The sequence below is a fragment of the Sphaerodactylus townsendi genome, linkage group LG05, assembly GCF_021028975.2.
Source record: "Sphaerodactylus townsendi isolate TG3544 linkage group LG05, MPM_Stown_v2.3, whole genome shotgun sequence".
Classification (NCBI taxonomy): Eukaryota; Metazoa; Chordata; class Lepidosauria; order Squamata; family Sphaerodactylidae; genus Sphaerodactylus; species Sphaerodactylus townsendi.
The window spans coordinates 35,061,706-35,078,922 of record NC_059429.1 but is presented as its reverse complement, the minus strand read 5'-3'; the positions used below and the strand labels follow the sequence as shown (position 1 = coordinate 35,078,922).

Genomic DNA, 17,217 nt, shown 5'->3' with positions numbered 1-17,217 from the left:
GCCAGTCTGCAGTAGCTCACACGCGCACACACATATTTACACAAACACACATATATTTACACACATATACATACGCATACCTCTGTGTGAAATTTTTACAGTGTTCTATTAATTTTTTGTTTTAATAAGTGTGTGCGTGTGTGTGTCTTTGTACACACGCACACAATTAACAATATAACAGAAATAATAAAACTAAATTAATACATACTATATACAGATGGCACCTTAATCAAACAATTTTACCTTAAGGAGAATGTTCCAACAGGTACCAGTTAACCAAGATTGACTAATGGAAGCCAACAACCAGCATCAATTTCAGTCGTTCAGGGAGATGAAGACAGAAGGACACAGGAAAGGTCAGGACCTTGACTTTCAAAAAAGGAGACTTCCAGAGTCACTCCCAAACTCTTGACAGAGGAGACTGGCTCCAGCTGAACCCCATCAGGAGCAGAAAGCTGAAAAGTCCCTGACACAGAAATAATAAAACTAAATAAAACTAAATAAATAAATAAAACTAAATAAAACTAAATAATAAAACTAAATTAGAAATAATGAAACTAAATAATAAAACTAAAACTAGATCCTCTGAAGATGCCAGCCACAGACGCAGGCGAAACGTCAGGAGAGAATGCTGCTAGAACACGGCCATACAGCCCGGAAACCACACAGCACCCAAATAAAACTAAACTTCTGCAAGTTTTTTTTTCTCTGACTTGAATAGCCCAGACTGGTCTCATCAGGTCTTAGAAGCTCGTAGTTTGATGGGAGATTACCAAGGAATACCAGAGGTACTATGCGGAGGCGGGCAATGGTAAACCACCTCTGTTAGTCTTTTGCCTTGAAAATCCTACTGTTACTGTAAGTCAACTGTGACTTGATGCCATTTTACACACACACACTTTTTTTTTTCCTGGCCAAATGGGTAAAACACTCACTGGTGCCATCCCTTACTGCCATTTTGCAATTCCTGAACAGTGTCTAATAACAGGTAAATATTTCTAATATCACATTTTACCTGGTTGATTTGTCTCTGCTATTCAACTCTTGATGCCACCAGAGCTACCCATTAAAAAATGGGAACTGTTTCAGAGAACTGAAGATGCAAGGTTATAACCAACAGGAGACTGCAGGAATTACCTAATCTGCTGCCTCTTAAATAGCATCATGTGACCATCATAGGAATCTGAATCTGTTATTTTAAGACATATAGCCACTGAAGGCACATAGTATGGCAATCCTACTTAAACTAAGTTAGTATAGATCTAAGCAGTTCCTGGCTGGGAGATCTCATGGGGCCCTGATGTTCATTTCCTTACATTTCATGACAGAAGAAAGGGTAGGATGTAAATATATAAATTGTTCTGCTCTCACAGATACCCATAGTCCCCCTGCTTTTCAGTGATACATTTAAAAAAGACTTTTTGAGATCACAGTCTGCATTTTACAGTTCTATACCTTTCCCTTCATCCTTACCTATCTTCCTGCAGCGATCTCAAAACTATTATGTTATTTTTCCTGCTGCTCAGGAGAAAAGAGTCCTTAACAAATTGCAGGTAATGAATGAGTGGCTATTATATACCTTGGCTATTAAAGGATTCTGATTGAAGCCTGTTGAGAATGACTCATCCTTTCCAGGTACCTAAAGACTTCACAGGCAGCCCCAGAAGAATATCTGTGTGACTCAAAAGTTTTTATCTTAAAACTTAGTGATGAAATAATATGGCAAATGTGCAAAGAGATAGAGGTATTCATTGAACATCCAGATGAGAACTGGCAAAATATCAAAACTTTCATATAATGAGCACCATATTTTAACAGGAAAATGTCATAAATGTAGACGCACATGACTTACAGAAAATTCAGGCTGCCCTACGGAAACAGAGCTTTAATCCGCAGTCCAGTGAAACGGAAAGAAAATGAATCTCTGTTTCACAAGCTGGGTTCATATAGAAAGGAAAAATTGTACAACTCATCTGTGACAACACTACTGTACTTGACACATGCCTCACAACTTGTCAAAGAAATGCTAAGGTTGGATCTAAAGTACCACAATTATGAAGTGTACAAACCAAGCTTTTCTATTCCTCCCCTCCTGCACAGCAGTGACATATTTGCCTAGGGACAAGAGGTACCCTCTGTCCCAACTAATCTGGTCACATGGGGGCACAAAATTGGCCCCCCATATGACCAGGAAGACAGCAAGGCAGCCGGAAGTCCTCCTGCCTCGTCGACTTTGTGCGCCCTCAACCCAGCCCATGTCATCATCGACAACTGCTGTCCCCCCCACTGCCCCCCCACTGCCAGCCCCCCGCTGCCACCCCTTTGCTTCCAGCTCCCTCCAGGGAGGCCAGAAGCGGCTGCCATCCCCTGGCCTCCGACACCTGCTGTTATAAGCACTGAGGCCTGGGGGCAGGACTTGAGGAGGCATGGTCACACCCCCAGGGGCAGGGTGGGGTGTGCTCCTGCCCCTCTGAGCCCTGGCCTCAGTGCTTATAAAAGCAGCTCTCGGAGGCCGAGGGACAGCAGTCGCTTCTGGCCTCCCGGGGGGGCAGAAGGGACTGCCGACTGCTGGCTGGGGGCCGGGAGGAGTGGCGGAGCCCCCCACCCCCAGGTATGGAGGGGCGGCCGGAGACAATTTGTCTCTGGGCACCATTTCCCTCCCAATACGCCTCTGTTGCACAGTCTTCCAACATTCTAAAGCTAGGAATTAGGGAGAACAACAAGGATTTCTGTCACAGGAAGGGAGAATTGGCACATCTACCTAAAAGTGTCGTGCTGTTACTACAAGTCCTGTTACCCACCTTTGGATCTGATTTTGTAACTGATTAATCACTGAATTGATAGATTATATTGCATATAAGTAATAACTTCTGAAGAAAACGCATTTTATTTTATCTAGTGATGTCTGCTTGAGTTGCAACATTTTTAATCTTTGAACAGCCATTCCCACTTTTAAAAGGATGCTTGCCATCTACAGTTTTTATAGATACTGGTACTAAAATTCTAGCCCAGTTATTCAGTATCAGCTTTTTAGCTCATCAGTATGTGTTCGACTTAACAAATAGCTCTAATTTTAGTAATCTTCTTTTTCTGCCAGTAATTCATTGAAGTAAAGTATTGCCAAAATTTCAGTATTGGTGCCGTTTTAAGATATTAAAGAAAGTGGAAGATAACATATTTTTGTAAATAGGAAAGCAATCACATCTTGCTAGAAGGAAAGGCCAGCTTTAACATTTTAATTTTCTTCCCTTTACTACTGGACACAAAATAATTTTGAAAAATAAAGTATGATCTCAAAATGAATCCCAGATGGATTACAATTGAGCTACTAATTAGCCAAAGTGGTAGTTGAATATTAGCACAATCCAAGCAGTTATATTTTTAAGATCTCATTGGCTACAGTGGACTTCAAAAGGTTCCACTCTGCTTATGATGGCATTGTATGCAGAGGTACTTCAGTCTACACCTATTGATTTCATTGGACTTAGACTGGCCTGATTCTGCGTAGATTTGCCATGTAAAGCAGTTTAATATTTGCAGCCCTAGAAATGTTTGAGAAAGCAGGTATTTTTCATGACAGAAAAATGTGTCAATGCAAAGAAAAACCAAGTGAAACATATCACAGAGAACTTTGAAAATCATAGTTGAGGTTTCTGAATTTACTGTTTAACAGATGCACCTACCATAGTCTCATAGATTTCAGTAATAGATGCTACCATCTTACCATATGTAATTCCCTAAACAGCCACCAATCACGGCCTTTCAAAAATGAACCCCCCACCAATCGGCATGCAGAACTCACTCTTGCATGCTCATTGGCCATCCCATACATTCCAGTCACACCCTTGCCCACCTTTCCCCAACCTAGCAGCAAGCCCAGCCTGGCATCCAGGGTGCTGGGAAGTCACCCTTCCCACTGGGCCTGTGGCCATTCTTTCCATATGTGACTACCCTCCTGCTTCCCTGCCTGGCAGAGTAACAGTTCCTTGCCACCAGCTGCTCTGCCAGTTCTGAGACCACCCCCACCTCCCACCCCACAAAACAAGCATGGCCCGGCAAAACAGTAGCACCTTGCAACCTGCTGCTCAGTCAGCTCCAATACCACCCTCCTGTGTATCCAGCCACCCTCCCCCTGCTCCCAAAACTACCAGCCCAGCAGAGAAGTGGCAACTAGCCTCCCACCGACCTCCCCATTCCACCAGCCACCCTCCCCCCACCCAAAAACCCAACCCTAACCCATCAGAGAAGATGTGCCAAGCCACCCTCCCACCAGGATTCCCACCTGCCTCCCCATTTCCCCAGCCACCCTTCCTCTGCCCCAAAAACCAACCCGTGCCCAGCAGAGAAGTGGTGACACCCTCCCACCCAGTCCCCTACCCACCTCCCCATTCCCCCCTTCCCCCACCCCAAAAACCAATCTGGCCCTCCTGTCCGGGGCCCTGGCTCCTGGATTCTCACTCTGGCCTCAACAACCTACCTGTAAGGTCTGGAGCTGTGGTGGAGCAGCCTGGGGTAAGTGGGGGCGGGGGGCAGGAGAAGCACCAGGAGAAGTGTTAAAGGGGCAAAGATGGTGGGCAGCCAGGAAAACCCGCCACCAGGCTGCCCAGTTCCCTGCCTGCATTCTCCCACCCCCTGGTCTACAGCCCATTTCACTGACGTTTGAAATGGGCTTTACTCCTAGTAAAAATATATTTGAGATTGCACCCTAAATGCATTCCTGCCTAGTACATCAGCTGTAGAAGAATAACATTTCTCCACTGCTTGAACTGCAACTAGCTGTTGCTGGAAAAGTACTGTTTCCCCTTCTACTAACGCTTCCCAAAACATCCATGTCAGGAAGTTCCTTTGAGTCCAAGAAACTCTTGACTGCCAAAACTCCAGCTCTGTCCCAAAGTTGGGTACAAAACCACCAACCCACCCTGTAAGGTAGGCTCAGTTAGTTCTCTGGTAGAGCTGTCCCAAAAGAGTCAGTTGAATTTTTATTGAAGCTACAAAAGAGCACAATTATCCCATTACTGGTGATAATTGTTTTAAGTAGACTGCAAGTATCTTAGACAGAATGTACAGTAAACACCAAGAAAACAAAAAACCTGGCTGGTCTCAACAGGAGAGAAAACAGACAACAAAGGCAAGTTTTTTTTCTCAATAGTAACACCTCAGCTCCTCATGAGCTCCTTTGGTCAGCTTCATACAGCTCACAGCCCCGACCCTCCAGTCCTAGAAAGGCTCCGATCCGAGAGAATCCTGGTAACTCTGAATCCTGCATAGCCAACATAAGAGGTGTTGGTACAATTTTATTGTTTTATTTTATGGATTTTAAATGTCATTTATTTTAAAGGATGTTAGCTGCCCTGAGCCCATGAGGGGAATGGTGGGGTACAAATCTAATAATAAACAAACAAGTCCTAGCTATCTTAGTGTTTATGGGGCAGAATGAATTTTTGTGTTGGGGAAACAAAATGTCACGGTGAGCTATAACATCATATTCTTCTATATCACGAAAGATTCCAAATATAGTAAGAAAGTTATATAATAAGCGGAATTGGAAAGAGGAGCAGTAATTCAGTCTTGTTGCACAAGACATTGTACAGTTAAGCCTGTTGCATGGCATGAAGGTGGATATACAGCAGTCTGCTTTTTGAGCACTTACTCAGTGCCCTGTGCAGCATTGAGTCTGTTAGCATTTTGTGAATAATAGCAGGCTGTTAGCATTCTGCACAGGAAATGAAGGCAGCAACGATAAGGTAGTCAGCAGCGCTTTGCACAAGGAATAAAAGGAGCAACTTTTAACAACACCCTACATAATGCCAAGTCGTTTTTTAAAAAAAGAGAAACAAGATGGCTTCTGGCTCACTTCCAAAGAAGAAATGACATACACTTAAACCAGAGTTCAGTGTATTTATATTGAGAATAACACAAGTTACAAGTGAAGCGAAAATTCAGAAGATCATGTCCTTGGAAAAAATACATATTTTCATTTGTGTGTAAATGTTTCAAACATACAGTCCAAAGTTTCAGTGAAATTGTAATATGAATGAAATTAATCAAAAAGGCTTTACAAGTCACTGCTTTGCAGCCCATAATGATGTTTCTGAGCTTTTAAAAAGCAGCTGTAGTAATTTTCCATGGAATCAATCAGGGCCGGAGCGAGGGGGAACTGCACCCTTGCCACACACCCACCTGCCCAGAACTCCCCTGGAATGCCCCCGCCACTCCCTCACCACTCCCTTGCCATGGCCCCGCACTGGTGCATGCCCAATGCATTGTGCGCAACCCTGCCCCTTGGCGCTACACCACTGGACCCGCTCCATTCTTTCAGGTGTTGCTTCTCTAAACACAGCATTTTGGGCAACTTAACCAGTACTTTAGCTAATTGGAAAGGAGGTACAATAGGATAGGGAGCTATAATTGTTGGAATGTAAGGAAAAGCCTCTTTGTTTTGAATAAAAGGGAGATTGGCAGGAAAAAAATGGCCAACTGATTTTAAAAATGAAATAAATATGTGCTGTCCTGCCAAAATTCAATTTAATTAAATCCGTATTTAAAAATGTTTAAAAACATGTCTGTGTGCAAATTTTGCATTTTAAAGTATTTGATGTATTGTGAACATTTCTTGAGTTTTTGGATCTATGTAGCAAAATTCTAATTTGATCCAAATGGGAGGGGGAAACCTTGAATTTTGGCATGCAAATTTGTCTTGAAACTTAGTTGGTTTCCGCAAAACCCAAATATAAAGGGCTGGAGAAGCTATTTATCCCATTTTGGGGAAGAACTTTGCACAGGGCTCTTTCCTAAAATGAGTTTAGCCTGTTATAGTTCCTTCAACCCGGATTTTACAAAAATTGCTACTCTAGCAATCTTTTTGAAGAAATCAAAGGAGCCACAACAATCCAGATTATTTGCAATCACTTTCTGGAAGGGTGAAATCTCCAATGTGAATGCAAAGAGCGGAAACTGGGTTCATTAATAACGTGATACACACGTTATTAGTGTGCTGTGCAGAAACCTTCTTAGATTTAAAAAATTGAATTTAGATTTTTAAAAGATTCTTTTTTAGGAATTCCAAATTTGAGCCATATACCCTCAACAATATGGCTGTGCTGTAGTGAAATCCATACGTAATTAGGAAGTTTCAGTGAAAAAACAGTGCAATTCTGAAAACACTTTCTTGAGAATGAGGCCCATTGGCTAAATCTAAGTAGCTTTCTGAGTAGACCTTCTTTCTTCTTACTCTTAAAGAAAGAAATTTGAATGCAAGACTTTAAAAAATAGTAATTTGGTAAAATATCATCTGGTAACACCGAGGGCACTTCCAAACCTGCAGAATAATGCACTTTCACTCCACTCTCACAATTGTTTGCAAGTGGATTTTGCTATTTCGCACAGTAAAATTCAGCTGCAAAGTCCATTGAAAGTGGATTGAAAGTGCATTAGTCTGCATGTGCAAAAGTGACCCAAGTCACACAACTGTACAATAAGTCTAAGGTCATTTCTTTCCCAGTTCTGCCAGTGTGGCACACCCCACACATGTCTTGAATTTACATCCACATCTCTGTGTCTAAGGTCCTGATCCAAATAATCTCCATCATCAGTATAAAAACTCACTTTACTAATTTTGGTTTTGGTGAAATCAATATGAAACATCAGCAGATACTTTCATATTATGCTAAAATGAGAAATTATTGGGTTGGATCCTGTAATCTGTGAAATGCAAGGACCATGGGATCTTTCCTGCACTCTTCTGGAGCCCTTTCTAAACCCAGAAAACTTTATTCCTGAGTTATAGGGATTTTCTAACTGCCCTGAAGGGGGAAGAAGGATGCAAAATTGTTCATTCTATTATTTTCTGTGGTCTGAGTGCCACTCACACAAAAGGGAATGTATGTTCCTGGATAGTGGTGGAAAGGGCTCTGGGAATTAAGGAAAGATGAGGAAGAACGTTTCCATTAGCAGTTCTCAGAATCCAAGCTATTCTTTTTAAAATGAAAATTTTAAATTTTTCACTAGAAAACAAAACAGTTCTGAAGAAGTGCAAAAAAATTTAGTAGTGATTTTCTTTCTGATTCCTGTATGACACATGCAGGAACAAATAACTGATTTAGCTGATCATGTGTAAGTGGATTTTTTCCCTTTGACTTCTGACTATTTTTATATAGATACAAACTTTCATGAAAAGAAATGGGTTGGGAACCCAGTCCACTTATTAAAAATATATATATACTTTTCAATAGTCACATCATAAAACAGTAAATCTGGCTCTGCCTGTCTTACAGGACCTTGAAAGTGAAAAGTATTAAATAATTTGGCTAATTCTACTCTCATATTACAATCTGACATGAAAGCATTGCTTTAAATAGAGATAATGTGGTTTTACATTCTAATGGATGTAGCACACCAGTGAACTGACTACTGGCACAGTGGAGCTGTTTACCAGCAGATGCTGCCACCTTCTCTTCAAGGCTTGATCACACATGCCCAATGATCACTTGATTACAGCATACTCTTCAAATAGTATTGTCTATGTTGATGTAAATGTGCATAGAGGGGAGCAGGAATGAGTGCACTGGTCCAGGTTTATGCATGATCACCTCATTGTAAATTCACCACAATGCATCACTCGGTTCCTGGGATTGGAAGTATTCAATGGGGTGTTCCTGATCTTGAGGGTCAGAGCATACATCTGTACATTTTGAAGGAGAGGGAGGGGTGGCATGCAAGGGAGGAGAGTGAGTGAGGGGCGGCATGCAAGGGAGGGGAGGGAAAGGGAGGGGCCCAGCATCTGGACCTGCCGCACCCACCCTAGCAAAGGGAGGGGGAGGGGTGGCATGCAAGGGAGGGGAGGGAGGGGAGGGGAGGGATTGTTCATGACCTGACAATCACACATGAGTGATGGGTGGGGTGAGCACTCTTGTTCCTGTTCCCCCTCTCTGACTTCTGTGAATGGAAAATAATAATGCTATAGAGAAAACTTCAAAATTACCTCAAATGGAGACTCAGTTCATACATACAAGACACTGCATTCAAACTCACAGGATCCAGATTATGCACATGTAAGTGTAAACCAGACTTTAGTGCCTAACAATCCTTCCACTATGTAATGGGATGCACACAAAGTAGAAGGAAGTGGGTGACTTTTTATTGTGTAAAACTGTGTCTTCAGCAGAATGCCACAGGATTTTGGATTTTTCATATTACACAGTAAAATGTAGATTTTTTGGGAGACATTATTTTCTACAAAGCTCTGATGATTCTATGACTCATAGGTGAATGATTGCCATTCTAATAGTTTAACAGAGAAGCTCTTGGATGTATTTCCAATTTAAATTGAAAAAAGTAATTTTAAAAAATATTCTGTATTTTCTGTTTTATCCTTCTGTTTTATGTAATGTGTATTATCAACAATCTGTCTTTTAAAGCAAAAGAAACAGGGCCTTTGGCATTGTCAATGGTTGCCTTGATAGGCATGCATATCTGGTACATATGTCAATTTGGATAATTCAAAACACTGTCAATAAATTTGTTAGAGATACCGGTGAACTGGTGAAATAATTGCATGTGGTCTGAAAGATGGGAAGAGAAACTTTCTCACCTTCTCCCTCCCTAAATGGCATCTTTGGTGAAGAGGTTTACAATCACAGACTAATGAATGCGAAAATTACAGATAATCAGGCTGTTATTCGTATTTCAGTATCAAAATAATTAATGTCAAATTATACAAAAAACAAAGTGTTTCATATACACACGATTTGTAAATTCCATTTGGTGTTTTGGGAATCATCAACTGCTTGTTCTTGTTCAGTGTGGTAGTGATGTATTGTCCCAGTGTGTCATAGACAAAGCCCAGTAATGGATGTTTGTGCTTTATGTGTTTCACCATACAAATCTGTTTAGAAACAAAAGATATTTTATCACAGATGTAAATAACAAATCCTAATTTCTTCCGATACATGCAGCTCCTCCAAGGTTTGATAGGATATTGCCGAATATATCTTCCCTTGGGGTTTCTAACCCAAATCAAGGTAGGATTCTGTAAAATTCCTACTAGTCTAAAATAACTTTAACTGCTTTCATTCAATCTCAGATGATGGCAAAACATACCTTTTTTCCTCTTTCCTCCTCTTTAATGGAGCTAAGAACAAAATATACTGTCCAAACAACCCACCCATATATACTCGTGTATAAGTCGACCCACATATAAGTCGAGGCACCTAATTTTACCACAAAAAATTGGGAAAACTTATTGACTCACGTATGTTGAGGGTGGGAAATGCAGCAGCTACTGGAAAATTTCAAAAATAAAAATAGATACCAATAAAATTACATTAATTGAGGCATCAGTAGGTTAAATGTTTTTGAATATTTATTTCAAAGAAAAACAGTAAACTAGCTCTGTAAGTGGATAAGAGGGTCAACAAAAACAATATGGTCTCAACAATAGCTTTAAAAGTACAAAAACCTTAGCTCAACCAGCAACCAAGCTAAAACACAAGAGTTGAAATCCTTCAAAACTGGATGTTTGGTCAGCAGTTTATGTTTATGTTAGCAGTACCAACATTTCCGAGTATCTTTAGGAGACCCTCCTGATAATACCACCCAGGTTTGGTGAAGTTTGGTTCAGGGGGTCCAAAGTTATGGACCCTCAAAATGTAGCCCCATCTACTACTAGCTCCCATTGGAAACAATGGGGGATGGGGGCACCTCCTTTGGGGGTCCATAACTTTGGAACCCCTGAACCAAACATTACCAAACTTGGGTGGTATTGTATCATCAGGAGAGTCTCTTGAAACATCCCTGGTGCCGCTAGCCTAAAAACTGCACCCCCTGGCGGCTGACAAATTAAAAACCCTAAAATATTTTTTAAAATACACCTGACTCACGTATAAGTCGAGGGGGGCGGAGTTTCAGCACAAAAAATGTGCTGGAAAATTCGACTTATATGTGAGTATATAAGGTACTAAGAATTTATTATCATACAAATGAATTTTACATGAAAATACTTTATATAACATGTACAGATGTTACTCACCAAAGTTATAAGCACTTTCATTGCTTAAATTGATTACGAGTCCCTCACGAAGGCTGAAATTGTATAGGCATCATGGTTTGCTTTATGAATAAGTTTTGAGACTTTCTGAGTGCCAGGGATTTCTTTTGTCTACATCAAATCATTTCTTAATGTCTTTCTCTTCTGCATTGTTTTTTTAATTGAAATGAATGTTATTTCAGTTGGTATTCATCACCAGGGCTGCATTGAAACAGAAGGACTTACAATGTTGGAAGCAGAACCATATTCTCAGGGAATTTCTTTGAACAATGCAGCTTTTTCAAAAAGCAGAGATTTTCTCTTTTCTGCTTCCTTTTTCAGGAGGTCAGGTCACTTTGTAGGATGTTTCCCATATTCTTTCGTGTTCTTTTTTTTTTTGAGCTTAAAGCGTTACATTTCCACTAGCACTGACAGCAATCTTTCTCTCTGAAATCCCTAGCGCACCAGTTCCACATCTGAATTTCAATGACATTCACACAAAAAAAATTACTGACAAGACTGAGGCATGATGACTATTCCAGAAAAGGACAGAGTGGGTTTAAAAAAAAATACAAGCAATGAACAATATAGCAACCTGGCATTTTAAACTTTGCATTCCTGCAGTAAATTTGTCCACAAATTCATTTAGTCAGATGTAAACCTGCTTGTTATTTCGTATAAACTTGTCTTGTTTCCCCTCCCCTAAAAAATAACATTATTTTACAACTTGCTGTCATTATATACAGGATGTTCCTTTTAAACTCAGAAGTATGTTCCTTTTAAGCTCAGAAGCAGGAGGAAATGAGCGAAAGAGAATCCAGGAAATAGCTTCTAAGCTAACCAAAATGTATTAGCAATTTGTTGAAGAGCTAAAATGGAAGGGCTGCTGTCTTAGCCCTTGATCGAAAGGATGAAATTGAGACTGCCCTAGATACATACATTACTAACAGCTAGAATTGCCTTAATCATGGTATCCATATTATATTTTTCAGTTTTTCATATGGCCCTTGAAGATATGTAAAATAACAGATCTCCTCTTAACAGCTCTTCATGAAAATTGGCCCTGAATTCCAAAGAATATTATTTATTGTGCATTTTGCAATCAATTGACTATTGGTGATAATGAATGAATCAAGATACATTTAGCATTCCAATTGATTTTTTTCTTGTTGAACAAATGGAATTACAAAGAATCTAAGTTATAATAGTGCCCAGTTGAGGCAACAAAATTTGATATATTTTTGGTTGTCCTATGGTCAACTAGGAAAGTCAAAGCAAAAAAATAAGAAGTAAACTGAATATTGTCATATTAGTAATTTAATAAAGGGGTTTGCTAATACAACACTGCAAGCACCACAGAGCTCCCACCTAAACACTAAGTGTGATTAGCACTGTCAAATCTTACAACACTGATCATAGTTTGTAAGGAATGTCTTGACTAAATTTATGCCTTCAAAGCAAACACTGTTCATATCTTAGCCAATTTATGTCTAATGCACGAACATCTAATATATGTACTGAATTGCTCAAGCTGATGGTTTTGCAGTTAAAATCAGTTCACTGTAAGTGTAACCTCAGCTTGTGGGTTCTGTGCGGCAGTACTTGGAAGGAGTTGCAAAGAACCAAATTTAAACAAAACAGTTTACTTGGCTTTACAAATAACATTAAACACCAACATTTAACATTACAATTCAAGGTCCTGTTCAGGTTGCATTTCAAGTCCTTCTAGTTACAGTCTACTGATACTGCCAAGTCCAATTCTTCTTTGCAAGTGGGTTGGCTCCTGAAGACTCCAAGGGCTTGATGAACAGGATGCAACATGATGAAGGTTTCCAGGAGAACTCTCACATTACAACCACAAAAAGAAACCCTTAACAAGGTGTTAAGGGCTTATAGAAATCAAGGTCCGAGTCTGGTAGCCTTGTCTTCTCCAAAGAGCTCTGCAGCCTTACTGCTGCTCTGAGTCTCCACCCCCTTACTGGTTCAACCCATTCTGGGCATGGGGGTTACATAAGCATGTGTTTTTATATGCAAATAAGTTTCTCTGGATTGGGGGTTAAGTTTCTGAAATATGGATTTTTCAAAACAGAAGTATATATATATTCCGTATGTTCACATTTTTATTGATTAGTCATGACCCTGTTCACTGTTTTTAAAATAACACATGCAGTCTCTCTCATACTTCACAACCAACAGGAAAGTAAGATCCCTAGAGCTCCGTGTTTCATTTCATACACCCTATACACCCCAATTTGCACCCGTGTTCCTATTGTGCTGATACTTTTATCCACTACTTTCAGTATCAAGACTCCCATCTGATCTTACCTTTAGTGGTATGGAAGCCTCTGCAGCAATTTTGTCAGAAGTCCAAAGTGACATGGGAGAAATCAGTACTCTGACTCCTTCTTATGCATTTATTCCTTTCTGGAAACTGGGGCAATGCTGCCATGGGAAGAAGCCATGGCATTGACTCCTGTTGACCCAAGGTTTCTAACATTAATGAGCAGCACAGGGAATAGTCGTTTTCCACTGGCTTCCACACTACCACAGGCAATATTGGAAGATCTAAGAGAGTTCCTACTCTGCTGCCATCATCAGTCCTATCTTTTCCTTCAAGAACAGTCAACCACATACAAGGATGCATTTGTCCCCTACTGCTCACAGAAAAATATGTTGAAAATAGCAAATTCAGTTTCTTAACAGAGTTTGTTGCTCAAAGATCTTCATTTCTGTTGATCTTTATGCTGGCATATTAAAAAATAAGCAATGTTATCCTATTTTTATCAAATGATTTCATCCTATCTGAAGTTTTCTAATTTCCTTTTTCATTTTTTTAAACCTATCCAGTTGGTCCAAAATTATCTTTGTCTACTGTTTCTTCTATTCAAGTTGCAAACCACAAGAGAGGTAGGAATTCTTGAATTCATACAGTGATTCCCTAGCATTTGTTTTGTGTTGTGAAGAAGATTGCACTGTATGAATCTGGAATATCTGTGGTGTGTACCTAGTATCATTCCATTAGTAGAGAATGCACAAATAAAAGCAAATGAAAAAAATATTTACTTTATTTACTTTAATTATAATCCTGCCTTTCAAAGTGGCTTACATCATTCTCCTCCTTTTTATCATGACAACAACCCTTTGAGGTAGGTTAGGCTGAGATTGTGTGACTGATCCAAGGTCACCCAGCAAGCTTCTATGGCATGAGTAGGGACTCAAATCTGGATTCCCAGATTCTGACACCTTAGCCACTACATCATGCTGATTTAAGTGTTATTTGATTCATAGGCCATATCTGCTTTCACATAAGACCGCAACCTCCATGTTATGTATGTCATCAAATGTGAATGACATTGTCATAGTGTAAAAATGAATGTTTGATAGATTGACACCTCTGCTATTAATTTACTAGTTTAAATGGGGAAATATAATTCGTTTTACTAAGAACAGGTTTACATACAGTGGTGGGATTCAGCAGGTTCACACCACTTTGGCAGAACCAGTTGTTAAAATGGTGCTTGTAAACAACCAATTGTTAAATTATTTGAATCCCACCACTGGAGCCAGTTGTTAAATTATTTGAATCCCACCACTGTTTACATATGTTTTGAAATCCAAATATTCTGTTTCAAAAGCATCATTTTTGAAAGCTGCACCTAATATATACTATTCTTTTAAATTTCTACATCTTGACCACACTTTTACTTGGAAACATGACACACAATCCATTCACTGGTTGCTGTGCACAAGACTCATTGAAATAACCAAGAAGTAGTTGTTTTACCAATCTTCCATCATTTTGTGAAGCACAAGAAGAGATCTGCAACACCCATACTTTAAATATTACCAGTAAGAACTCTCTTAGCTTCTCTTGTAATTCTTCAGATGGTTGCTTCTGAAAGAACCTCAAAAATCATCTTGATCTTTTTTTACTTGAGGCAGAATTTTGGTGGAAACTCTCAACTTCAGTATCCCAAGAGATTGTGTGAATTTCATATGAATTCTGTTATTTTATCAAAATAATGTTACTATATTGACATTTTTAAGCACAGTAGACATGGCAGTTCCCAGATGGATAACATCAACTGAGCATCTATCAGTCACGGACTGGAAATATTTTGCAATTTTTCCCCCTTATCATTGTATCTGCTTTAGCATACAATAGAAAAAGTTTTGTTTGTTTTTACAAAAAATGCTATTGTTAGCATATCATAACTCATTAAATGTGTTGTCCTTGCTCACAGGTGAACAACAAAAAAGATCTTACTTTTGCCCCATGTGGAAATTATAATGAAAACCAAATTTGTTTTTAAGTTTACATCTTAAATGAGGGGGGAGGGGAGAGGTGATATAGTAGTGATTTAAAATTTCTAAATATTGTTTTAAGACACTAGACCCCACCACTTTCAAGCTCAGTCATACCCTTACCTTTCAGTTGCTGAGTAGAACCTAAATTAGAGGAGATGATAGATTTGTAGGAATTACAGCTTCAGAATATAAAAAGGAATATTGATGTTGCAAGGGATGTAACCTGAATGTCTCTGTGCCAGTGCTGTAAACTAATGCAAAAGGCTAATGAGCCATAGAGTCACAGGTACATTAAAAATTCTTTATTTTAAGGAGTGAAAATAAAATGTATGTTTACATTTGTCTATCCAGAATCGTTTCAGATACTAGGATCCACTCATTTCACCAGCATGGCCAATTGGCCATGCTGGCAGAGGCTCTCCAGATGTTCAGGAACTGTAGATTCCTGAACATCTGTGAGATTGGCCGTGGCAGAGCTGATGGGGTGGATTCGGGTATCATCAGCCCTACCAGCAGTATCTGAGACCTAATTAGCCCATGCTGGCAGAGGCTGATAGATTGTCATTCTAATTTTCTCTAATTTAAACAATGATGCTGATCTATGTAAGTATGTTTCAGAGCATGTCCTGGTCCATTGCATTTCCTTGGGGCTGAACAGAAGGACAGTGTATGTTCTCTGATCCAAGTACAATTCCATCCTTCTGCTGGAACTGTGAAAGCTTAGCAACTTAGGTCATCATAATTCTGTTTTTAATATTCCTACTGTGTCAAAATGGTTTCCTGTTCCAATCCTGAACTTCTTGAGGCAGTGTTTTGTCAGTAAAACATGTCTCAGGAAATGGCAACAGGGCAACTCTAGTGATTTCTAGAAGGGCATCTGACATTAGTTCAGCACTGCGAGCATCATTGCTGTTTTCCTCTATTGATCCTATAGTGACAGAAACTATAGGTCACATGGAAGGAACCCACAATATTGTTCTTTCAAAGCCTGCATTTCCCTTCTTCCTGCAGGAGCTGAACAGTACTAGTGTAAAAATTAACTCAGATGATGCTGTAGATAGGATTTATAGAAACATGAGTTTTTGTTGGTTGTTACTCGGCAGGACTCCCTCAAGCCCCCTAATTAATATGGTCAGGAGCAAATGAGCCATAGCCGCTATTGCCTTAGTGCAGAAGACACAATTACACTGTTTTAGGTCCCAGCATCCAATAAATGAACAAACCCTGGTTGACCCATAAAGCTCTGACTCTAAGTTCCTTTATGTTGCCTCCAGGTTCTGTGGGAGGAGCTCACTATTTGTAAGGGTCTGGTACTCCAGTCAGTAATAAGACTCAAGGTAGATTCAAGAGCTTTATTCAGAACCGTGTCAGCCCAACGGCCAGATAGCCGAAACTGAGGTTTGGCTCTCTGGCCCCAAGTATATACCTGTAATTTACAGTTTGACTCAACCCAGAATCCCCCCCAACCTTGTCATGGAATATTTTCTGCCCACAAATACTCACGAACAAGGTGGTCAGCAGTAAGCAGTTTATTGAAGTCATGGCTGCAGTCATGGAGAGAGGTCACCTTGGTGGGCGCAGTTCTCTAAAGTCTATGGCACAGCACAGCTCAATTTTAAGACCCCTGCTCTGCCCTCTTGCCCACCCCTCAAGTGGACACGAGGTTCACAATCTGACCAATCAGCTTTTAACACATATCCTCTTGATACATCAGGGGCTTTCCACATGCAGGCATTAGCTAAGCGAGCATAGAATATTTTAATTAGGAAATCAGCTAATTCTATATGTGGCACAAACATGCGTCAGTATCCTGTGTGTCTGGCTACCACAGGCCTAGTTCCCTGTTCTTTTCTCCCTTTAGTTCCTCTTTTCTCTCTGGCCCTTTA

The 17,217-nt window shown here is 40.0% G+C and overlaps 1 protein-coding gene across 9 annotated transcripts in view; it reads left to right on the top strand.

Moving 5' to 3' along the window:
• Nucleotides 1–17,217, top strand: part of NTNG1 (netrin G1) — a 295,249-nt gene that overhangs the window by 224,321 nt on the left and 53,711 nt on the right. For 3 of the 9 annotated variants that reach the window (XM_048496741.1, XM_048496736.1, XM_048496744.1), the window contains exons 6-7: nt 9,954–10,019; nt 13,871–13,930. The exons of 4 other annotated variants lie outside the window; for them this stretch is intronic. In XM_048496741.1, coding sequence (XP_048352698.1) covers nt 9,954–10,019; nt 13,871–13,930 — 126 coding nt within the window. The remainder of the gene's footprint in view (nt 1–9,953; nt 10,020–13,870; nt 13,931–17,217) is intronic. 2 more of the 9 variants (XM_048496742.1, XM_048496738.1) reach the window with 1 other exon arrangement.